The sequence below is a fragment of the Miniopterus schreibersii genome (genome assembly GCF_964146895.1).
Source record: "Miniopterus schreibersii genome assembly, chromosome: 1".
NCBI classification, from domain to species: domain Eukaryota; kingdom Metazoa; phylum Chordata; class Mammalia; order Chiroptera; family Miniopteridae; genus Miniopterus; species Miniopterus schreibersii.
This window is the reverse complement of record NC_138101.1, coordinates 198,258,723-198,283,259: the sequence shown is the minus strand read 5'-3', so window position 1 is coordinate 198,283,259 and position 24,537 is coordinate 198,258,723. Positions and strand designations below refer to the sequence as shown.

The following is a 24,537-nucleotide window of genomic DNA, read 5'->3' as shown; positions in this document are numbered from 1 at the left end:
CTGCAGAGAGTAAGCAGATGTGAAGCACCGTTGTTCCAACTGCTAAGAATCAAGCCAAATGCCAGGCCTTGGAGCAGCAGGCACCCGGATCCCTACGGGAGGGCCCTGACCAGTGTGGCTCAATGGTTGGAGTGTCGGCCCGTGCACGGAAGGGTCCGCAGTTGTTTATTTTTATTTTTAAAAATATATCTTTATTGATTTCAGAGAGAGGGAGGAAGAGAGAGAGAGAAAAACATCAATGATGAGAGTCACTGATCGGCTGCCTCCTACACGTTCCCTGCTGGGGACTGAGCCCGCAACCCGGGCATGAGCCCTGACCGGGAATCGAACCTCAATCTCCTGAATCCTAGGTCGACGCTCAACTGCTGAACCACACCAGCCAGGCGGGTCTTGGGTTTGATTCCCGGTCAAGGGCATGTTCCTGGGTGCAGGTTCAATCCCCCGTTCCGGTCGGGGTGCGTGGGGGAGGCAACCAATCGATGTCTCTCTCTCCCCCTCCTTCCCTTCCATTCTCTCTAAAAATCAATGGAAAAAATCTTCTCGGTCAGGATTAACAACAAAAATTCCCATGGAAGGGAGGGAGGTATTTCGTAAAGACAGTGAACTTTGCTTTCTCGGAGCCAAAACTTGGCACATCTGGCTGTGTGGTGCTGGAGGCACTGGGCTAGCTCTAGAGGACGCAGCGACAGGTGACTGGTACAATGGCCTCTCGGTGCCCCCAGGGCGCCGTCCACCTACAAGCCGGGCTTTCCACTGTCGGTCAGTGAAGCAAACGTAGGACACAGGGAAGACCCAATGGAGCCTCATCAGGACTCGCCCTGGGCACGGCGTCAGCTTGGCTGTCGGGTCCCACTCGCCCACACAGCCTTCCCCAAGCCCCTCACATGCTTCTGAATTCGGGTTCTGACCTCAGAATGGACGCATGGATCATACACCTTACATTACCCCAGACCCCAGAGGGGCCTGGGCAGCACCTGCCATCACACGGAGACGCCTCCGCAGGCAAGCAGAGGAACTTCCACGTGAAAGAAATAAATATAAACCATTAAAAGCCACGTTTCCACTCAGGTGGGCCTCCCCACCGCCGCGGCGAAATGATTTCAGATCCGGCCGAGGCTAACAGACGAGCTACCAGAAAGCATTTGGTTTCGGAGCCTCCTGGATCCCGAGATCCCAGGCGAGGGGCTGCGGGCCGACCTGGAAGCCAGGCCTCTGCAGGGCTGCTGGGTCTCGGGCACCTGAGATAAGCCCAGCTGGGCGGGGGCTTGCTGTGCCCCTGAAGGAGACGGTAAATGTTTGGTAAATATATTTAGGCAGATAAGGAACTCTACGGTTTCAAGAAAATGCCGTGGAATCCTGTAAATCCTGTATCATGGCTTCTGTTTTATGCACCAGACTTTTGAATATCAGGTTTTGTTTATTTGTGTGTTTTTGTTTTGTTTTCTTATGCTCACACGAGGAATATTTTTTCCATTGATGTTTAGAGTGGGAGGGAGGGAGGGAGGCAGAGGGGTAGAGAGAAAGGGGGAGAAACACCACCGTGAGAGAGGCACACCGACTGGTTGCCTCCCTCACATGCCCGGCCGGGGCCGGGGACTGAACCCGCAACCCAGGTACAAGCCCTTAACCAGGAATCGACCCTGCGACCCTGCAGTGCGCAGGCTGACGCTCTAGCCACTGAGCCACACCGGCCAGGGCGAATGTCAGGTTTTCTTAAAGCAGGTGTATCTATAAATAATTTTCAAGGTGCTGGAAAAAAAATGTGCAGAACAAAAAAGTGCAATTGTCTTTATCGTATTTTCTTTTTAAATACAATAAAGTGCTCTTATAAAGGCAGGTGACCAGGTCAACATAGACACTAGTGTGAAGACCACAAGTACGAGGCATGTGGCACTGTACAAAGAGCCGGGGTCTTGTCAGGAGACCCGTCACTTACTCCCTGGGCGGCCTGGGTGAACTTGCCTAACATCCATCAGTCTGCCTGTGGTAAAAGAGCATCTTACTAACCTTACGGTTTGGTTGCGAGAGGTAAGTAAGAAACAGGCCTGAAGCTGCTTTTAAAGCTATAAAACACAAGAGTGGAGATTACTTTACACTGGGTTATGTACTAAGTCAGTAAATGAAATTAAAATAAAGAGTCTCGATGTGACTCTTGAGAGCTCCAGCCGACGGTGGAGGTGAGCACTGTGCTTGCCACCCCAGGTCCACGTCAAAAGTACAAGTAAACTATCAGCCAACCAACCTGGAGAACCCGCTGGAGTCCCATAACTCAGGATATAAAGCAGCAGCCAGGGGGAGGCTGGAAGGAGAGGCAGAGACGTGAAAGGAGCTGCCCCCTTCCCCCCGTGGCAGCTCAGAATCAGGAGGGATATCTCAGCTGCAGAGGTCCCCCCTGGAAAATGAGGGGTCCCAGCCCCACACCGAGTTCCCCAGCCAGGAACACCTGGTTGTGAAAATCGGCGGGGACTCGGTCCATCCAGGTGAGCCGAGAGGAAAAGCAGCTGGAAACCCGGGTGTTCCCCTAAAGGGCCCGGCTCGCAGGCACTCACCCTGAGCTCTGGCGGACGGCCGGCCGCTTGGGGGACTCCAGAGAGAAACTGATTTATGTGTCTTCGGGGTGAGGAGGGCTGGAAGGACAGCCGCCATCACGTCTATGTTGAGCCCTCCTCCCGCACGGCCAAATCTGAATCTTCGTCAGCCAGGTGACCTCCACTAGCTCCGCCCTGATGACTCTGAGGCCCCCACCCCCTCCCGACAGAGGTCGCAGGCCCCAGGCGGGAGGTGGCTGGCCACAGCGTACCCTTCTGCTGAGTGGCCTCAGGCTCAGCACTGGAGCCAAATCTGAACCTGGTGACCACCACCAGCCCCACCCTGGTGACTCCCTGAGACCCTGCCTCGCCCAACGCGTGTACCACCTGAGAGGCTCCGTCAGCAGCAGAGGCAGGCAGGGACAGGGCCGGGGGCCGGTGCCTTTTGCTGACCTGCCCCAGGCCAGGTACTGGTAGAAGCTGGTCTTGGTTCACAGGGTGGCCTCTCCCACGCACACTGCAGATCACTTTGTGGCTCCTAACACATAGCCCCAGGCTGGTTACTGGCAGTGACAGACACTGGCCTGTGTTGATTGCAGCCCCTCCCAAGAGGCCCTGGAATCAACACACCCAATGGCCGGCTTCAGCAGAGCACCTACTACCTGATTAGCACCTCAAGCGACACACCCAAAGGGTGGTCTCAGCCAGCACCAGGTCCCCCCTCTCTGTGGTCAGCCCCTCCACAGTGGCTCATATGGTGTGGCTGTGGCCAATTCTCACAGCCGGTCAGCCTGAAGGTCAATCCCACCCACTGACGTGCCAACAGCAACTCAGACTCAGCTACAACAAGACGGGACACATGACCCACACGGGACATTCCTGGAGCACCTGGCTCAGGCGATCAGGGACACTTTACCCCATAGGACACCTACTACGCAAGGCCACCCCGCCAAGACTGGGAGACGTAGCAGAGGACCGAACACACAGACACAGACACAGAGACGCAGCCAAAGTGGGGAGAGGACGAAACAGGTCCCAAATGAAAGGACAGGAAACATCCCTAGAAAAAGAACTGAGATGGAGGCAAGATATCTGCCAGACACAGAGTTCAAGATGCTGGTTCTAAAGATGCTCAAGGGCCCCGAAAAGCTGCAGCCATCTTGAGAAAGCAGAACAACGCTGGAGGGATCATAATACCAGATATCAAACTACACTACAAAGCCACAGTCATCAAAACAGCCTGGTACTGGCACAAGAACAGGCATGTAGATCAGTATGGGAACAGAACAGAGACCCCAGAAATTGACCCACAACTATATCGTCAATTAGTATTTGACAAAGGAGGCAAGAGCATCCAATGAAATAAATACAATCTCTTCAATAAATGGTGCTGGAAAACTGGACAGGTCCGTGCAAAAAATAAAACTAGACCAACTTACACCAAACACAAGAATAAACTCAAAATAGATAAAAGGTTTAAATGTAAGTCATGAAACCACAAAAATCCTCGAAGAAAACCTAGGCAGTAAAATCTCAGACATCTCATAAAGCGGGATGGCCACCGACACATCTCCCAGGGCAAGAGAAACAAAGGAAAAACAAGACACATCAAACTAAAAAGCTTCTGCACAGCAAAAGAAACCATCAACAAAATGAAAAGGGAGCCCACTGTGCGGGAGGACATTCACCAGCGATACATCTGATAAGGGTTTAATTCCCCAAATATACAAAGAACTGATTCACCTCAACACCAGGAAGACAGACCAATTTTTTTTAAAAAAATGGGCAAAAGGATGTGAATGGACACTTCAAAAAAAAAAAAAAAAGGAAGGAGTGCTCCAGAAACTTCGTGAGAACTTCAACAAAGAGACAGGTAAGCATCAAAAGGACATGGAAGCCGTAAGAAAGAACCAGTCGGAAACGAAGGACGCACTAGAAGGCATCAATGACAGATGAGTGGAGGCAGAGGGTCAAATTAGCAATCTGGATGACAAGACAACCGAAAGCACCCCGTCGGAACGGCAGAGAGAAAAAAAATGAGGGGACTCCTGGGGAGACACCCAACGTAACGGTGTTACAATGGGTTAATGAGATCGAGGAAGAAGGCTAAAGGTTACCTAGAGACAAACAAAGACACAAATCCCCAAATCTCTGAAAGTCCCAAATCTATGGGACACAGGGAAAGCAGTCCCAAGAGGAAAATTCATAGCAATACAGGCCCACCTCAAGAAACAAGAAAAATCTCAAGTAAACAATCTAACCTCACACTTAAAGGAACTAGAAAAAAAAAAATAACAAAGCCCAAAGGGAGAGGGGGGAAGGAAATAATAAAGATCAGAGCAGAAATAAAGGAAATAGTGTCTAAACACCAATACAAAAGGCCAATGAAACCAAGAGCTGGTTCTTAGAAAAGTTTCAGGTGCGCACAGCGGTTAGACAATCATGTGCTTTACAAAGCGTTCCCCTGATATTTCAAGTGGCGACCTGATGCCGCAGTTATTACAATATTATTGACTGTATTTCCTATGCTGTACGTTAGATCCCTGTGACTGTTCTGTAACGGCCAATCTGTACTTCTCAGTGCCTTCACCTCTCTCACCCAGCCCCCCCGTCCCCCTCCCCTCTGGCAACCATCAGTCTCTTCTCTGTATCTGAGTCTGTTTCTGTTTTGCTTAATGATCTTCGTAATTACTGCTGATTCAGTTTGCTAATACTTTGTCGAGGTTTTTTGCATCTATGTCCATCAGGGATACTGGCCCATAATTTTCTTTCTTTGTAGGGTCTTTATCTGGTTTTGGAATTAGGATAAGGCTGGCCTCGTAAAATGAGCTTGGGAGCCTTCCCTTCCCTCCTCTGGAAATTTCTGCTTAGAGGTGTTAATTCTTTGAATGTTTGGTAAAGTTCACCTGTGAAGCCATCAGTCCAGGACTTTTGTCTGTTGGGAGTTTTTTTTGTTATTATTACTGATTCAATTTTGTTGATAGTAATTGGTTTGTTCAGATTTTCTGTTTCTTAGTGATTCAGTCTTGGAAGATTGTAAGTTTCTAGGAACTGATCCATTTCTTCCAGACTGTCCAATTTGTTGGCATATAGTTCATCGTATTTTCTTATAATTCTTTGTATTTCCATGGTATCTACTAGGCCACAGGAACCGGGATAGATCAGTGTAGTTGCAACCATGAAAACACGAAGGCAACATGTCTTACTAAACAGTAATGTCTGTGTTTACACTACACACTGGACCTCCGGTGCTCGCCCTCCAGACCCTCTGCCCTCCTCTGTGCTGGGGGCCACCCCTGCTCTCGGCTTTCCCCGGGCGTGTCCACCAGGGCACGTAGCTGCAGGTGGAGGGACGGACGAGAGGGGCCAGGGCCTTTACTCCCCCAGCTTCTCCGTAACTCGCAGAATCAAAATTTAAACCCAGGCCTGTCTCCAAAGCCCCTGCTCTGAACCTCAGGGAAAGTGAGTCAGTGATAGATTCTAGGGAATCTTGAAAGAAATGCACGTAATCTTTTCGCTAGTTTTCAGGAGCTGATTAATTCTGAACAGGGGTAGCCTGTGCCCGCTCATCTTTTTAAACAGTCCTGCAAAGGAGATGCTCCAGTCGGACACTCATGTCAGGGACTGTGCCAATGTGCAACAGTAATCTCAAGAAAACAAAAAACAAAACCAAAACAGAAAATCAGAGCTATTCCAAGCGTCCAGCCCAGACCCTGCCCAGATCACAGGCCCACATCTGCTGTTTCCTTTCTTAGCCCCTTGGCTGGCTGCGAGGGAATGCGCGCTATTGGTGATCGGAGGGCCCGTGTCATGGAATTTCTTTAGCAAACATATGTCCCTCGTCATTTTCCCAAACTGCTCTGAATGTTCCCCATGCCTAGGAGAGCTCAGACACTTGTCGCCATTCTCTGGTGTCAGAGGAGCCCTTTGCTGCTATTCGCTGGGTGTGAAGGGCATTGTGGGGTCTGAGCCCCGCTCCCAGGACTGCACCCCCCTTCCTGGCCAGCCTTGTGCTGATCCCCTCGGGGGAAGAATGCAGTTTTTAGTACAGGGATTCCAAGATAAGATGCTTAGACTCCACAGGCGAGCAGAGCAGCTGGCGGGGTGTGGGGGTGTGACCTGGGGCCACCCCCCCTGAGCTCTGACAGCCTGGAACTCCTAGGCACTTACCCCGCTCCTTGCACGGGCCCTGCACCCTCCCTCAGCACTGCTCACTCTGGGACTCTCCAAGTTCATGAAGCTACGGTTTGGAAAAAGGGTCCTGCAAGGGACAAGCCAGTCACATGGAAGGACAAATACCATGACTGCACGCTCGTCAGGGACAGGAGCGGTCACATTATTCTCAGGGACAGACCGAGCGTGGGGGTCGCCAGGGCTGGGGGAGGAGTGTAACGGAACAGTTTCGGTTTTGCAAGATGAAGTTCTGGGGATGGATGTGGTGACAGTCCCACAACAACGGGAACGTGCTTAATGCCACTGAGCTGTGCGCCTGAAAGCGGTGACGACGGGAAATTCTATTCGAGGTGTGTTTTATAACTAAAAATAAAAATGTTCTGAGAAAAGCAAGAGACGAATTATTAGAATAAGGCCGCTAGAGAAAAACGGGAAGATCCAGAACTGCGGATGGAAACACAAGTTTCACCAGGCTCGGTTACAGCGGCGGCCCGGTGACCGGAGGCCCGGCCGAGGCGGCAACGACCAGGCCGACGTGGCCGCCTGACATCTCCACTCGGCGCGGGCTCACCCCCTGGTCAGCACGCAGGTGCTGAGGCCCCCGGCAGGTCCTCCAGGCGCTGCTGGTCCCGAGGGAAACCCAGGTCTGCGGGGCAGTGAGAGGTGCGGCCTGGGCGCCACGGGCACCCACGGGGCCTGATGAAATCCCGGCCGGGAGGTGTCCGGAGCAGGGGAACAGAGGAGCTGGGCTCTAAGGGACTGGAGTCGGGCAGGTGGCGGAGGGCTGGGGAAGCGTCCCTGAGGGGAGGCGGGCCCCGTACAGGAGGGTGCACGGAACCAGCCTGGCACGTTAGACACCACCAGAGGCTGAGGGTGGGGGACCCCAGGGCGCCGGGGAGGAGAGGCCGCCTGGGTCAGGGAAGCTAGGGGGGGCCCCCGAGTCCTGGAGCTCCGGGGAACTTCAGAGAGGCTGTGGCGACTCAGAGACAAATGAGACTTCTGCTCTAGAAAGTGGTGCGACGTGAAGGGAGATGTGGCGAAGGCAAAGACCCTTGTTTGGAGACCCCGGCAGCACCAGGGACAGGAACTCCGGTCTGGACCAGTGATCTGTGTGCAGCCTCGCCTCGAAGCCAGGGGCAGACCAACCCGTCGCCCCAGCCCCTCCATGTCCGGGATCCTTCCCATCTTTTAATCCATCACTCAGTCGTCAAACAGGATGAGCACCCAGAATGCCGTGGACAGTGGGGCCGGCGGCCTGGGCTCAGATCCCAGCCCGCACAGCGGTGCCCAGGGGGCCCGAGCACGTCAGGCACCCTTTGGGGCTTCCATGCCCTCACCCGTCCGCGCGGAGACGATCACAGTCGCCACCTCAAAGGGCTGTGGCGAAGATTAAACGGGGAGACACGCTAGACGCTGCTTGGTGAGAATCGCAGGACTGTCCGTGTGTCTCCTCCCGGGCCCGTCATTCTACACACGCACACACGGCACCTGCACCGGGAGACACGGCCCTCCCTCAATGAGCTCACGCTCCAGCTGGCGGCAGAGCTACAATCCAGTACAGGACGCAGATGGAACAGATATTTTGATATAATTAAATTATAGCAGCTCAATGAAATTTTGAAGGAAGGCAAAGAAACGACACACGGAGCCAGCGTTCAGCCTGTGAGACAGTGGAGTGCGGGCAAAGCCCTGCCAACAGGTCCCTACATTCATTACGGCGCCCACGCGGTCGCCGGGAGCGGCGTCCGTGGGTCACACACGGGATGTGGCATCGCAGGTGACCTGGCAGCAGAGGAAGGAGCCCCGCTCGTCCTGTTCCTGTTTGTGACGCTGTAACGGGCGCTGAACGGCCAGCGAGGCCGGAGCGGGCGAGTCCCAGCTCTGCCCCGCGGGTTCCCCGCTGGAACGCGTTTTTCTGAGAACAGTCAAATTCCTGTTACATAAAATAACCTCGGGGGGGGGGGGCTGATTTCACAGTCGGATCTTTTTTACTGCTAAGAATGCTGGTTTTGCCAAGAACTACTTCACTGTGTCAGCTAATTTGCTGCAAATAATTTGTTTGGGGCTTGTTAAGCCACCCAAGGCCTTCTGCAGATTCTCCACGCATCGATCGCAGCGACCCGGTGTCCAGCTGGGGGCGCCGCGATGCGTGTGCCGGACGTGGGACCCCTCAGGCCCGGCCCCGCCCCCAGGCCCGCTCCTGTCCCACTGTGTCCTCCCCGCTCCCGGGGCCCACCCACCGCGCTCCTCGCCTGGGGCGCTTCCCTCCGAGTGCCCACGTCTGCTGCCTCTCTGATGGGGGGTGAGTCACGCAGCACATGCATGTGCACGTGGACACACCCGTGAGACACGTGTGCACATACGTGTGCGTGCCTGGAGACAGACGTGCTGTTTAGCATGTGGATATACACACACACACAGTTTCAAGCACACGGGAGGGCAGCGGGGGTGCTTTCTTTCTAACCACAGTTCAGGGCTCGCCCGTCCCGCGTGGCCTTCTGCCGGCTGCGTGTTCGAGGCGGCGCTGTGAGAAAAAGAAGGCTGCTCCTGATTTCGTTCATCCGACAGTCCCGAGGACCCATCGGGGTCAGGCGCTGCCGAGGCCCCAGACAGAGACGCTCACTGGAGGCTCCGCCCGGGAGGGTCTCACGGGGGGTCTGAAAACGGGCCACAGCGGCAGGCCTCTGGGATAACCTTGACGACGGGGGTTTATACTAAGCAACCCGCGGACCCCGGGGAAGCACAGTTCACTGCCCTGGGGAGCCAGGAGGGCGGCAGGGACGGAGCTGGGACTTGGCCGAGACAGGCAGCTGCTCCCTGAAGGGCCCGGTGCCAAGGCAGGGGGCAGGGAACTGAAGACGTGCAGACGGGAGGCTGCTAGGATCAGATCCGTCTTCCAGAGGAGCATCTAAATGCCCGACGTGTCCTGGGCGAGCTCATCTGTGCCACGGATTCGGTTACCACCGCATACTGCAGGCTCTCAAATTTTTCATCTCCAGTCCCGCCGTCTCCCCGGCTCCAGAGCGCGCGTCCCACGGCGGCTCCGCCCCTCAGCCTGGCCGCCCCACGGGCCCCGGCGCCCGCGCTCCTGGCTCCTGCGGGCCCCGCGCAGCACCCGCTTGTCAGGGTGGGCACAGGACTGGCCGGGCCGACCCTGCCTGTCCCAGCTCCTAAGGACACAGCCGGGTGAGGGTGGCCCTAAGCATCCCCTGGCCTCGCCCCCGGCTCCCCCTCCCCTGCTCCCCCAGCCCACCCTCCGCACCCTCCTTCAAAAACCCCTGCAGATCTGACCCCGCCACTCCCTCGCCTCAGAATCCTCCGCCACATTCTCTGCTCCAGAGTAGACGCCCCTCCTAGCGCGGCCGAGGAGCCGCACGGGACCCCCGCCCCACTCCAGCCTCACTTCAGGCCGCTCGGCTCCTTTTTCTTTCACCGTAGGACACGCTTTCGGTTTCCAAAAGGTCCCTCAGGGCCTCCTAAGCCTCCCCTGGGCGGACTGCCATGTTCTCCCAGCCCCTCTCCGCGTTCCAGAGGGAAGGGCTGGCGCAGGGTCTCCTCAGGGAGCACCCCCCCCCAGCCCGGGCCCGCCGCTCCGCAGGCGTCTCCGAGGGCCGCCCACCCCTGGGCTCTTTAAACAGCCAGCTGTGGACGCAGTGGTGAAGGACGCAGGCCTACTGTGTGCGGCTGGAAGCCCGGATCGCTGTACCTGAGCACCGTGGGCACTCGCCGCCGGATTAATCAAAAGGAGCGGACTGAAGGGGCCGAGACTGGAGGCAGAACGTCTAGCCTGGGGGCTGCTGTTTTCAAAAAAACACCCAGAAACGCGGACGAGCGCCGAGGAGGGTCTGAGCTAAAGCAGGAGCACGTGGAGAGGCCCAGAAATAAACCCGCACCTGCGCGGTGGACGAATACTGGACAGAGGAGGCAAGAACATCCAGTGGGCGGAGAGAGTACACTCGGTGGATGGTGCTGGGAAAACCGCACCGACACCACGCAAAAGAATGAAACGACCACTCTCTTACGTGACTTACAAGACTAAGCTCAAAACGGATTCACGACGCGAAACCGTGAAACTCCTAGAAGAAGACACAGGCAGCAAACGCTCCGGCGTCTCTCTCCGCGATGTTTCTTCTGACCCGTCTCCTTGGGCGAAGGAAACCAAAGGAAAACTAAACAAATGGGACCACGTCAGACTAAGAAGTGTTTGCACAGCAGAGGAGAGACCGTCGGCAAAACAAAGGCAACCTGCTAGACGGAAGAACATACTTGCGCCCGGCCGGGCGCGGCTCAGCCGTGGAGCGTCGACCTGGGATCCAGGCGATCGGGGTTCGATTCCCGGTCAGGGCACGTGCCCGGGTTGCGGGCTCGATCGATGACTCTCTCATCATTGATGTTTCTGTCCCTCTCCCTCTCCTTTCCTCTCTCTGAAATCAATAAAGATATATTTTTTTAAAAAAAGAACATACTTGCCAACGACACAGCCGATAGGGGTTAATACCCCGAATTTATAAAGAACTCAGACAACTCAATACAAAAAAAGCCACCCCAAAACAAAAACAAAACAAAAACACATTAAAAAATGGGCAGAGGACCCGAGTAGACGCTTCTCCTAAGAGCACAGGCGGCCAGTAGACGCAGGAAAAGACGCCCAGTGTCACTGATCATCAGAGACGCAAAGTAAAAGCACAGCGGGCGAGAGCCCCTCACGCCTGTCAAACGGCTCCATCCACAAGGCAGCAACCGAGAAGTGCCGGCGAGGCCCTGGGAAGGGCCCGCGCACTGCTGGTGGGGACGCAGACTGGGGCAGCCGCCACGGAAAACAGTACGGAGGGGCCTCAAAATACTAAAAACGGCCCCGGGCAGGTGGCTCAGTCGGTCGGAGCACCGTCCAGGGCACCCAAAGGGGGCGGGATGGGCCCGGATCAGGGCACACACCTAGGTTACGATCGATTCCCCTCGGGAGGCAACCCATCGATGTCTCTGTCTCTCTCTGCCTCTCCCCCTCTCTCTAAACATATCCTCCGGTGAAGATTTTAAAAAGAAAATTAAAGACGGAGCTGCCTTATGACCCAGCGACTCCACTCCTGGGCGAGTATCTGAAGAGACCCGAAGGAACGCCCGCCCCGTGCCCGCTGCAGCGCCACGTACAGCGGCCCCGGTCTGGGCGCCGCCGCGGGCCCACCGCAGGCGGGCGGGTAAAGCAGCCGTGGGGCAGTCCCGCCGCGGAGCACTGCGCGGCCGTGGAAAGGAGATCGCCCCGCCAGCAGCGTCCTAGGGCTCCCCGTTCTCCACTGGGGGCAGCAGGGGGGACCTACAGGGTACCAGCCCAGTGACGTGAGTCGGGCGGACAAGCACCGTGTGACTCCCCTTACCCGGGGGCTCAAAAGGACAAAAGGACCACACAAGACGCAGCAGACTCACGGACGCGGAGAGCAGGCTGGTGGCTGCCAGGGCAGGGGTGCTGGGGCCGGTGAGCGCGGCGAGGGGGTCGGGAGTACAGATGGACAGTGAGCCGCAGAGCGGCCGCGGAATGGCGCTGAGGGCGCGGGGTATCATCGGCGCCAGTGCCGTAACTGCGCACGGTGCCGGGGGGCACTGCAGGCATCGCAGGGACACTCGGTGAGGCACCTGCTGTCTAACCACCAGGCTGCACGCCTGAAACGAATACAAACGGATACTGAAAGTAAAAAATATGTATATTTAGAATAAATGTGCGAGTCAGCAAACAAAACATTAAACCTCTCTACTGGGACGGTCGAAGGACACGAATAGATATTTCAGAAAGGAGGGAGCAGAAGTAGCCGACAAACAGAAAGTGTTCAGAGGAATGAAGAAATACAAATGAAAACAACAATAACATTCCTGTGAGACGCCTAAAAACTACCTACTTGATTGAAATGTTTAAAACAGACGACGTCCGGCGCGTGCAGACGGCGAGCGTGACTGGCCCCTCGAACGCCGTGCGGCAAAGCTCCTGCGAGCTTCACGCGCCGATTCCACCGCTAGGAACCTAAGCTAACACAATTATTAGAAAAGCAGCAAGATGTATACATACAAATCTATCACTCATGAGATGTTTCACGTTAAAATTAAATAAATTAAGCAGGAGCGGTGGATTACCAGGCATTTGGGGAGCAGAGTCTACCCAGCCGGTTGAGATGGGAGGGTTTGGGGGGAAGAGGCGTCCGAGACAATTACTGGGAAGATGGTGTGTTGAACATTTTTTTAAAAATCCACACCCAAGGATACGTTTTTATTGATTTTAGAGAGAGAGGAAGGGGGGAGAGAGAGAGAAACATCGATCGGTTGCCACCCGTAGACACCCCGACCAAGGATCGAACCCGCAACCTGGGTATGTACCCTGTCTGGGAATCGAACCCATGACCTTTCGGTGCACCGGACGACAGTCCAACCAGCTGAGCTGCACCGACCAGGGCTGACCATTTTTAATTGCCCGGCACTGCAGGGATTTGCTGAATATTGGTTCCACCTGCCCACTGGATTTAAAGGCCTCTCCATGAAAACCGGCCCGTTTCTGTCCTCAGTGCCTTTAACCGGGAGCTGCCGCTGTCCCTGAAAGGTTGTGTGTGGGGATCATCTGCAACCGAGCACGGTGCCCAGAATGAAGGGCACGCCCAGTCCCGGACCGAGCGGGCTTCCCCTCCCTCTGCAGGTGCCGGGGCCCTGTCAGGCCCACCCCCAGGCCGGGCTCTGGGCTCCGAGCTCTTGCCCTCCCGCGGCATCCAAGCCTGCGGGTCAAATCTGTCTCCACGCAGTGGGGGTAGTTTAGAAAACACAGGCTTTCAATCTTTTCCAGAAAGCTGGCAGGAAAAACATACCATTGCATTTTTTTAAGACACAACTAAGCACCCTGCAAAACCGTGGCCTCCAAACCAACAGTATTTTCCAGTAAAGATACAGCGTTGGAGGAAACACAACTGGAAGTGTGTCCACCTAACTCTTTGTCAAAAAGTAAGCACTTTGAAGAACGATGAGCTCTTCTCTTTAAAGCCAGCCAAAGAGGAAGCGCCTGGCTCCTCCCGGCACCTCGACGCCCCCGTCGTGTCGAACCCTCACCGGAGGATATTTTCTCCATCGCTTTTCAGAGGGAGTGGGAGAGAGAGAGAAACATCGGTGTGTGAGAGACACATCGACTGGTCGCCTCCCACACGTGCTCCGGCCAGGGCTGGGGACGGAGCCTGCCACCGAGGCACGTGCCCTTGACCGGAATCAAACCCAAGGCCCTGTAGTCCGTGGCTGATGCTCCAACCGCTGAGCCAAGCCGGCCAGGGCCACGGCAGGCTGCTTTTAAATATCAACGTTTCTGACTTCATTTAGAACGTTTTGCTAATACTAGAAAGCCTCTCTCTGTTAATGAGCTAGGATTTTAAAGAGGAATAATAATATTTCTCCTGGAAAAGACTTTTTGCACGTAGTACCAAATACCCTTGATTTCAGGTGTTCAGAGGAAGCCTTACTGACGAGAGCAACGCTGTAACGTACAATCCGCAACGCTTTCTCTGTGGTTAGGGGAACCACACAGCACGAACAGACTGTCACAGAGAAACAAAGAGGTTATTTCTCTTTTCTGATCCACCCTCCACTCAACTAAAATGTTTACTTTGTCAAGAGAACATAGGAAAAGGCTTACACTGTCGCAGAAATTAACAATAACCAACGACTGGTTACTTTTTAAACACGGTCTTGTGAATTTTCCGCCAAAATGCTTGGGTTTGTTTATAACGACATAAATACTTGTGGTTTGGCTATAAAATAAATTCCTTGCCGGGTGGAGCACCAGGTGCGCCAATTAGAAATCCCCGCCGCGCGAGGTGCTTGCTCTGCACTCTTCCACGGGAGCGTTTTCTGAGTTTGCCGCCGCAGAAAGCCACGGCGGCCTCCTGCCACCCCGTGAGGGTGCAAAGGGGCCTGAGGACACTTCCCACGGCTGGGCTCAGGTGACTTCCTCCCCACGAGTGTCTCGATCCTGTTTTTAATCCGACTGTTGGCCAACTTGAAAATTCTACCACCGAGTTAAAAGAAAGTCATCCGTATTACAGATGCCAAAAGATGTTTCGGATTTTCAATAAATTCTTCTTAATTCCCCAAATGGAAATGCTTGGAAATAAAAACAATTTTCCATTTCAGAACTAGAAAAGAACAGTAAGTGGCCACAGCACAAAAGATTATTACAGTGATTTCAAAACGTGAGGGAGAGCAGCCGGCAGTGTGGACGCGGCCTGCCGTGGTTGTTAACGAGTAAGCAGCACCTGCGGGAGGAGCCCAGCTATACCCGGGACTTCTAGACGTCAGAGGGAACACGACAAGGGCTCTCATGACGCTCTCCGAGGCAGACTCATACCCTTTAAGGCAATGACCAACTTCTAAAGTCATGGTAACGCTGGAATGTGGCATATGAGGGCTGGGATGCTTCACAGAATTAGAACACAGATCACAGTTGCGTTATTTATAATCTGAAAGGGTTGTGCTCGAAAAGAAAAGAAAAGAAAAGAAAGGGTTTAGCCATAATACATGTAAACAAACAAGAATTTTAGATGGAAATCAATGAGTGGTAACAATGTGACGTGACCAGCAAAAGAGCAAATATGACCGTGGGCTGCATTATTAGAAACATAGACTATGGAATGAGGGAGGGGAAGTATCCTGCTCGACTCTGCTCTGTTCAAAAGCCGCGCCTGGGACACCACATTCAGTTGTGTCGAGTTTTATTTATTTATTTAATTTTTTATTTTTTTTAAAAAATATATCTTTATTGATTTCAGACAGAGGAAAGGAGAGGGGGAGAGAGATAGAAACATCAATGATGAGAGAGTCATTGATCGAACCCACAACCCGGGCATGTGCCCTGACCAGGAATCGAACCCTGATCGCCTGGATCCTAGGTCGACGCTCAACTGCTGAGCCACACCCAGCCGGGCAGTTGTGTCAAGTTTTAAAAGGCACGTAGGCAAAAGGAAACAAGTACAGCTATGGCAAACCAGGGTGGTGAAGGGTCTACAAGCATGTCTTAGGAGGAATTTTTTTTTAAATGGTAATGATAGGACTTGAGAAAGCTATCATGATGTCTTCAAACATGTGATGGCCTTGTATACAGAAAAGAGATTAAAGCTGTTCTCTGTGGACCTAGGGCCAAATTTTGACTGTATGTAGGAACTGACTGAACTGTATAAAGAAGGAATGGAGAGACAGTGAGTGTCCAGGCCCTTGGAACTGCTCAAGCCTGGGGTGAACACCCTGGGGAGCATTCCCCGCCCTGCACCCCAAACAGAGAGGGCAAGCCCTGGAGGGGTGGGCGGACCGAATCGGTGGGCGGGAGAGGAGGCCAGAGCACTGCCTCTTCTCACCTCTGTGGGACCAGCTCCAAGTTTATCTGCTTTACATTTGGGCTCCTGGGTTAGCTGTACATGGAAGAAACAGTCAAAGGCTTAAGAAAGTAAACCAGGGGATCAGGTTACCTGCCGGGTCCCTTCAGATGCTGCGGTCCTTATAACCTACCAAGGAAGCCGGGTGTGCACCGGCACTTCCGTGAGCCGCGACTGGGGAGAGCATCGAAAGTGAAATGAAACCTGGGTCCTTCATTCCCTGTTCTTTTCCCAGCAAGGTGAAATCAAAAGAACTGATACTTAGGTATCATAAAATCCAGATGGATTCCTCAAAAGTGTTAAAGCCAGCCCGGCTGGGCGTGGCTCAGAGGTTGAGCGTCGACCTAGGATCCAGGAGATCGCGGTTCGATTCCCGGTCAGGGCACATGCCCGGGTTGCGGGCTCAGTCCCCAGTGGGGGCGTGCAGGAGGCAGCCAATCAATGGCTCTCTCTCATCATTGATGTTTCTCTCTCTCCCTCTCCCTCTCCCTTCCTCTCTCTGAAATCAATAAAGATAGATTTTTTTTAAAAAAAGTGTTAAAGCCAGAGTTACAATGGGACCCAGCAATTCCATTCCTAGGTGTCTACCCAAGATAAATGAAAACACCCCCCACCCCCACAAAAACTTGTACGGATGTTCTTAGCAGTTATTCAGGATAGTCAAGAAGTGGGGACACCCCCAAAGTCCACCAACTAGCAAAGGAGAAACAAAATGTGGTCTGTCCATACAATGGAATATTATTTGGCCACAAGAAGGAACAAAGTAGCCCTGGCCTATGCTGCTCAGTGGTTAGAGCATCGACCCACAGACAGAAGGGTCGCGGGTTCGATTCCCAGTCAAGGGCACGTTCCTGGGTTGCAGGTTCAATCCCCGGTCCCGGTTGTGGCGGACGCGGGAGGCAGCCAAGCGATGTGTCTCTCTCACGTCGATGTTTCTCTCTCTCTCTCTCTCTCTCTCTCTCTCTCTCCCCCTCCCACCCCGCTTCCACTCTCTCTAGAGATCAATGGAAAAAGTATCCTGGGGGGAGGATGAGGGGGAGTAACAAAAAGAAAAAAAAAGGGAAGGAGGAATAGTAACGAAGTGCACAGGCTACCACCTGGACAAGCGAGCGAGCCTTTAAACACGACGCTCAGCAAAAGCAGCCAGACACGAAAGGCCGATCACTGCACGGCTCCCTCCGTCCTGAACACCCAGAATCTAAGTTAGACACAGAATATAGATTTGTGGTCGTCAGGGTCTAAGGTGATGGGGGAACGGGAGCTACTGCTCAAAGGTATTGGGGTTTCTATTTGGGGTGATGAAAATGTGCGAAAATCAGAGAGTGATGATGCTTGCCCGATGCCGTGAACAGACAAAAAGCCACTTCATCGAAGACTTTAAAGGGGAGAGATTTTATGGTATGTGAAAATCTCAGTAACACTGCTATTAAAAAAAAAAAGATTCGGACAGGTGCGGAGGCTTCGCAGTTGTGTGGCCTCACGGCGTCACCAGCCTCCGCGAGCCTCTGGTCCTCACAGGCAGAGGAGCGTGGGGGTGCCCCTGCCTCAAAGGGAGCCTCTGACGGAAACGGGGAGCGAAGGCTGGCATTTCCCAGTCGTAAACTGGCCGACAAACGACGGCCTTTGTCCGCTCGCCCACTACGGTCTTTCTCGGAGCGATAAGGGAAGTTCGTGATTCCTAGCTCACCCTGCAGGGCTCTAGGTACTGCGAAGAAAAGCCGGCGCACAGATGCCCTGCTTCAGCCGGAGGGCCCGCATCGAGCCCATGAGGACGGCGGGCGCTCAGGAGGCCAGCCGCCGGGCTGCAGGTGTCGCGCCAGTGACAAAGGAAGTAGGAGAGGTGGCAAGAAGCGGGGCGCAAGGTGCAGACGGAAAAGTCACGCGCGAGAACGAAATGTTCTCCCCCCCTCCTCCCGTATATACGGCCTTCTATCTTCAGTAGGGGAAGCCACCCGAAAAATACGTAAGGGCTGTATTTGCTGGAGCTAATACGTAACTAGGACTTTTTAGTTCCTGTCGCTATCAAAACCAGGGAGCTGTAGACCCAACCTATGAAAATTCATGAGTTCATACAGGATGCTGCATAGTCTTGCCATTGAAATGTAAATCTCTAATTTAAGAAGAAGAAAAGTGTTTCAATGTAGCTAATAAAATATCCAAATGTTTCAGTCCCTCCTTGGTGGAATGGTGTTTCTGTGGCCCACTGCTCTAATTGAATCACCATAGTAATTAACTGGATTGTATTTATTTACATTTTCACTTAATGGAGGCCTCTTAAAATGGATAATTTCACATAGAAACATCTGTTGCTTAAGACATCATCAGTGAGCATTCATTCCCGCCCCACAGGCTACTCTTGCTTTAAACTGTATTCATAAGGTAACCCCCAAAATAAGAAGTAACAGAGCTAAGAACTTTCCGAGAAAAGTAATTCAACAGCCATCATTCACTTCAATGTCTTTTGTTTGCTTCTAGTTACTTTAAAGTGATTTTTTCTTTAAACTGTTACATACGATACGTAAGGGTTGGTTTTTATTTTCTTTTACGCATCATTACCAGCAAAATACCTTACCAATATCTCTACGCTAGCAATTAATGAGAGGGCAGAAAAATTTTTAAAAATTCATGAATAGATGTTTAGATCAACTTTACGGCTGAACTGCTGTTTAGCAACAATATGACCAGACCTTCCAAACAACTGGTCAAATAAAAACGCCTAGGCTCATTTCATAGCCTAAATCAAGCTGTCAACATACATTATCGCATATTCATGTTTAAAAGCCTCTATGCCTGGAAAATTTCATTTAATATAATTTTTCAGCCACAAGCCTTGCACAACTAACACGGGGGATTCTCCCACAGACACGTAGGAGGGGGTACTACTGTTTACATCCAAAACCGTAATTCAAATATGACTGATTATAAGTTGATTACAGAAAGTATTCAAAATTTAATTGAAGAATCTATTCAACCTACTGGAGAGTAAAACCGTTCCCATGACTAAACTATAAGGAATTCCGGTGCCCAGCGGAGTACCAAATACCCTGTGCTGGCCTCACCACCTTCTGAGGATCAAAAAACACAGGGGTTCTGCCCTGGGAAACTGGTGTTAGATTTGAAGAGAGTCGAAACGTTCAGTCCACTGAAGAGGGGAGGGCATTCCTCAGTCAGGGGAGGCCACATGTGATTAATATGAAGATTATAAGCTGCCAAAGCTCTCAGAATACACCCTCTTCCCTGAAAAGGTGATACATTTCACCAGAGATTAAAATATCATTACAGACGATGAACCGACACGCTCACGAACCTTTTTGCCACAGCTCATACCTCCTATTTGCAAACAGGTGTCGAACAGCCAGGAAAGTTCCCCTAAATCACAGTTACAATTATAAAATAAAAAGCTCGGGTTTTCAAAAGCATCTAGAATTCCCAACGATTCCAGCTGCGCTACAGGTACATCCTAAAAACACACGCATCTTTTTTCCTGTACAAACTTCTGGGGCTCTCGGATTAAGCAGTAAATCCAAGATATACAAAAAAACTGTGCTGCTGATGTTTGTACGTGGATCCCCGCACCTCATGTTCTGATCAAATAGGCAGCGAGCTGCGGAAACCTTTTTCAACCTTGCTGGTGGGACTAAAATTTTAAAAGATACCATATTGGTAGCTATTAATGTTTCCTTCCTGTTAAAAGAATTTTAAAAAAATTTTATTTATTTATTTATTTTAAATCTATCACCCTGAGAACAAAACTGGTGGGGACACTTGCGAGGCAGGTCGCCCGGGAGCGGGACGCCTGCGCCCGAGCGGAGCCGCATGGACCCCGGGCGCGCCCGCGGCCGCACTGCGCGTCCTCGCGGGAGCGTTTTGTTTCCGCGCGACCCGCCCGCCGAGCGGCTCGCCCGGACCTCCCCGAGCGGAGGCGAGGCTGGAGCGCAACGCAACACGTCCGCGGAGCCCCCGGGCGCCGGCCTCCCGCGCGCAGCCGCGCCGGTGCGTCCGTGCGGGAGGCGCCGCCACCGGCCGGCCCCGCGCGCACCGGCCGGAGCCGGGCGGGGGCGCGGCGAGCGCGGCCCGGGCCCGCGGCCCAGCACAATGCGCCCCGGCGGCGGGAACCGCGCGCCCCGGCGCCGCAACTTTGCGCGGCCTCCCCGCCGCCCGGCCTCGCCCCTCGGCCTCCCCGCCGCGGCCCCGCCCGCAGGGCCTCCCGGCCTCCCCGCCGCTCACCGTTGCAGAACTGGAGCAGCGAGGACGTGTCGTACAGGCTGCTGTAGCTCGAGAAGCCGTCCTCCATGCTGAGGCCGCGGGGCAGCGCCCGCTCCCGGCCCGCCGCGCCGCCGCTCACCCCCACACTGAGCGCCCGAGCCGCGGCCGGCGCTGGCGCTGGGGCGGCCCTGCTGGGGCGGCCCTGCTGGGGCGGCCGCCGCCGGTTACCACGGCAACCCCGGGCCCGCCGCCGCCGCGCCGCCAGAACCGGCTCCGCCCGCCAGGGGGCGCCCGCGGCGGGGACGTGGCCGGGCGGGGCCCGGGAGGGCGGGGCCGGGGCGGGGGCGGGGCTGCCGGGTCCCCCAGGAGGAGGGAGGGCGCGCGGCCCGCCGGGGCCGAGATGCTGCGGGAGCCCCGCGGCCGGGCCCGCCTCCTCCGGGAGGGCCGGGCGTGGGGGGCGCGGGGACAAAGGGGAGCGGGGCCGGCAGCCGCGGCGACGCGGGAGGGGGAGGGGAACCCTGCCGCGGACGTGACCCTCCCTCCCGGCCCCGGGAACCCCATCCTGCGGACGCCGAAGCCCGCGCTCCCCGGAGGCGCTGTCCCCCGGGCGCGCGGGCCGCTGCAGGACCAAACATGGGCAATTGCGAGCCCAGCTCCGCCGCCTTCCCGCCGCGGAGCGGCTCCGCTCGGGGCCCGGGCCCGCGCGTCTTCCGTGCGGCGGGGCCGCCTCCCGGGGGTGAGCGCCGGGCTCCCCGCTCCGCCGGACCTTGCGCTCCCCGGCGGGAGAGAAGCGGCCCCCTCCCCAAAGAGGGGCAAGTCTGGGCCTTTACAGGAGTTCCAACAGCCGCTCCGAGCAGCCCGCGGCGCAGACTCGTTACATTGCACACTTAGTTAACTTGTTACGGGCCGAGGAAGTCAGGATTCATTGTATCCCGTCGGAGAAACACGGCCGTCCGCGGGTTTGCCACTTTTCCAGCCCACCGCACACAGGCCAGGTGGGCGACTTCTGCACCCAGGGCCTGAAGAAAGGCGCGGGTAACGGGGAAGCCAGGACAGCCCGCGCCCCACGGTCTTCTGGCTGCAGAGCAAAATCTGAGTGGTTTCAAGTTGTGGCTGTTAACTCGCGTAGGTTGCGCACATTTAGGTGAAACGGAGACGGAGGGAAAAGTTAATCTTAGGAAGTCTGTGAGCCTCCCTGGGGCCCGGAGCCCGAGGGCGGCCTGTGCTGCACAGCAGAAGGCACCTGGGGCTCTGTGCCTGCCTGCGGCGTGTTTGGCTTGCGGTTGGCCTCGCCTGGCACCAGATGCCGAAGGCAGAGGGCGTGGTGGGAGCTCTCTTTCCTGTCCTTGTCAGGGAGGCCAAGCGCAGAAGACAGGAGGGATTGTTAAGGAGAAAGGTGCTTGTGGGAGGCTGGGGGCTACAGGTGCCACTGGGCCACTGGCTTGACTGTGACCTGGTGTTTGGAGGACAGTGGGAAGAGCAATGTTAGTGAACGTGGAGGAAAGGAGTGGGGCCTGCTGACAGGCCAATGGACTGATCTGATGTGACAGGGAAATAAGAGTGGACAGAGAGAACAGGGTCAGGCGGAGACCCGGCAGGGGATGGAGGGAGGCAGGAGGTGTGCACGCAGGTAAAGGGCTGATCAGAGCCCTGTTAGGGAAATCAGTCTGAGGGGCCGGGGCCTGGAGCTGGAGCTGGAGCGGCCCAGAGTGTCTGCATCGCTCCAGAAATGGGGCCCTGAGGCACGGACAATCAGAAAGAGACCCAGGGACAGACCAGAGGACCACGCAGCTGGAGACTCAGAAAAGCCAAGAGGGGACAGCAACCTCCCATTAGAAGTGCCATGTGGCTACTGGAGGTGCAAGACCAGCTGGCCAGTGAAAGACCTGGGGTTCGGGAGCTGTGGACAGAGGTGGCAAATGAACCGCCTAAGGGGGAGAATTGAAGGTCAGGCAGGGGCTGGGCAGAGCCTTGGAAAGGGAGGAGAGAAGATTCCCAAGGCACAGTCAGGGGGGCAGGAAAATCAGCCTGCGGTGTTATCCATTAAGCTAAGAGCACAGAAAGCCGCGAAGAGGTGGGCCTTGTCACAGAACCGTCGAGGGAGACAAGGCTGGGAGAGGGCCCTGCCGTCTGCTGACAGGGCTTGCAGGTGACCTGGAGCGTCCTGGTGAGCACTGGGGACGGCAGCAGGGCTGCTGGGCGGTGAAAAGGGGAGCACCTGCACGTGCATGTTCAAGAACTTTGGCAGGGAAAGGAGGTGGGGCCAAACATGGAGGGCAGGGTGCCAGAGGGTCACGTAAGGGGAGGGGTCCCCCCAGAGTACTGATGGAACCTCTGCATCTGGAAGGCAAGAGGCTGGTGCTGTGGAGAAGGGGCTTTTGAAAGGGGAAACTTAACACAGGTAGTCATTTGACCGTTGCCCTTCTCTGCTTTTTCATTCCCCACCCCCAGTACAATCTTTACACGGTCTCTCCTCCACTTTGCGGTTTTGTGCATCAGGACACACTGGATAATTGATATAAAAAGCTGAACTGTAGCCTCTTGAACTTGGAAAGGAAATGAAAACCATGAATAAATGATTAAGATGGTTCTCTTTAAGGATGTTCGCTTTGTTGATTTATCATGTTAAAAGTATGATATTTGGTGGCTCCAATGAAAAACGGTGAGGGAATAAAGAAAATTCTGAAGGGGGACAGGAGAAAAATTGAGCTGGGGATTTCCTTAGAAGATTTACTTCCACTAGAGCAAAAGGACAAATAACAGTTAAGGACCCAGCCCACTCGCTCTGAGATGATAAAAATCATTATTACACTTAACCTGGAGCACTGAGCAACTATGTTTTCCCACAATGATAAAAGTGTACCAAAAAAAAGCAAAACTTAGTATAATTACAAGGATATGCATGTTAAGTCAATTAGGTATAATCTAAACAGCATTAAAAAAAAAGATCTATGGAGAAAGTTCAAGAAAAATCTCTGATAATTAATAATGTGAGACGTTGTGCCCAAACATTTTAACAGACTGTTATTCCACGTCATTTTGAGATAATTTATGGCCCAATTCCAAAGAATGTTGCCATTGTACTAAGTGATGTGCGCTCTCCGGGACGATATAACCACAGCGTCCCGTGCGTTGAATGCACATGTATGCCACCTGCGAGAAAGAGACGGGAAAACCGGAGTCCCCAAGCCTCTATTCACTGAGGAGTAATAGAATCACCCAGAGACATGATCATCTATTGTTTAACTCAACTTTCCTCTAAAAATAGTTGCAAAAGACGCTTGGGGCTGGGACACACTCACTGCAGGTGGCTGTGAGGTCGATTTAAAGGATACTTTTCCCATTGCTTTTCAGAGAGAGGAAGGGGAGAGAGAAACACTGATGTGAAAGAGACACATCAATTGGATCGCATCGGCACTTTAAAAAATGAAATAGAAAATTCCACTCTGGGTACATCCCCAAAGGAACTGAAAGCAGGGTCTTGAAGATACCTTTGTGCGCCTGTGTTCGTAGCAGCGCCACTCACAATAACCAGAACGTGGGAGCAGCCCGACTGTCCACAGCCCGGTGAATGGGTCAGCAAGATGCGCTCCACCCACACGATGGGACACTGTTCAGCCTAAAGAAGGAGGGAAATTGACACATCCTGCGACACGGGTGGGCCTTGCGGACACTGTGCTGAAGGAAATAAGGTCACAAAATGGCAACATTCATAGAGACAGAAAGTAGAAAGGTGGCCCCAGGGGCTGGGGGAGGGGGCGTTGATGGAGACAGAGTTTCCATTTGGGGTGTTGAAAAGTTCTGGAGGTGATGGTGGTGCAACAATGTAAATGTGCCCGGCCGGGCGTGGCTCAGCGGTGGAGCGTCGACCTAGGATCCAGACGATCAGGGTTCAATTCCCAGTCAGGGCACATGCCCGGTTGCGGGCTCGATCAATGACTCTCTCATCATTGATGTTTCTCTCTCTCTCCCTCTCCTTTCCTCTCTCTGAAATCAATAGAGATATATTTAAAAAAAAAAAAAAAAGAAGAGGAACTGAGGACAGACACACACAGGGGAGACCCTGTGAAGACAGGGAGAAGACGGCGGTCGGTCGGCAGGCCAAGGAGAGGAGCCTGGACTAGACCCTCCCTCCCCCTCCGACGGGAGCATCCCCGCCCACACCTTGATTTTGGACGTCCCGCCCCTAGGACAGCGGGACAACGCGTGTCTGTGTTGAAGGTCCCAGCTCACAGGCCGTTGTGAGC

The 24,537-nt window shown here is 54.1% G+C and overlaps 1 protein-coding gene across 6 annotated transcripts in view; it reads right to left on the bottom strand.

Annotated features, from left to right (window-relative positions):
- The window catches only part of EML1 (EMAP like 1), a 125,519-nt gene that overhangs the window by 67,267 nt on the left and 33,715 nt on the right, over nucleotides 1–24,537 (bottom strand). The window contains exon 1 of one of the 6 annotated variants that reach the window (XM_081155197.1): nucleotides 20,312–20,480. The exons of 3 other annotated variants lie outside the window; for them this stretch is intronic. In XM_081155197.1, coding sequence (XP_081011323.1) covers nucleotides 20,312–20,378 — 67 coding nt within the window. In that variant the 5' untranslated portion in view covers nucleotides 20,379–20,480. Of the gene's footprint in view, nucleotides 1–20,311; nucleotides 20,481–24,537 lie in introns of those variants that run through there. 2 more of the 6 variants (XM_081155201.1, XM_081155199.1) reach the window with 2 other exon arrangements.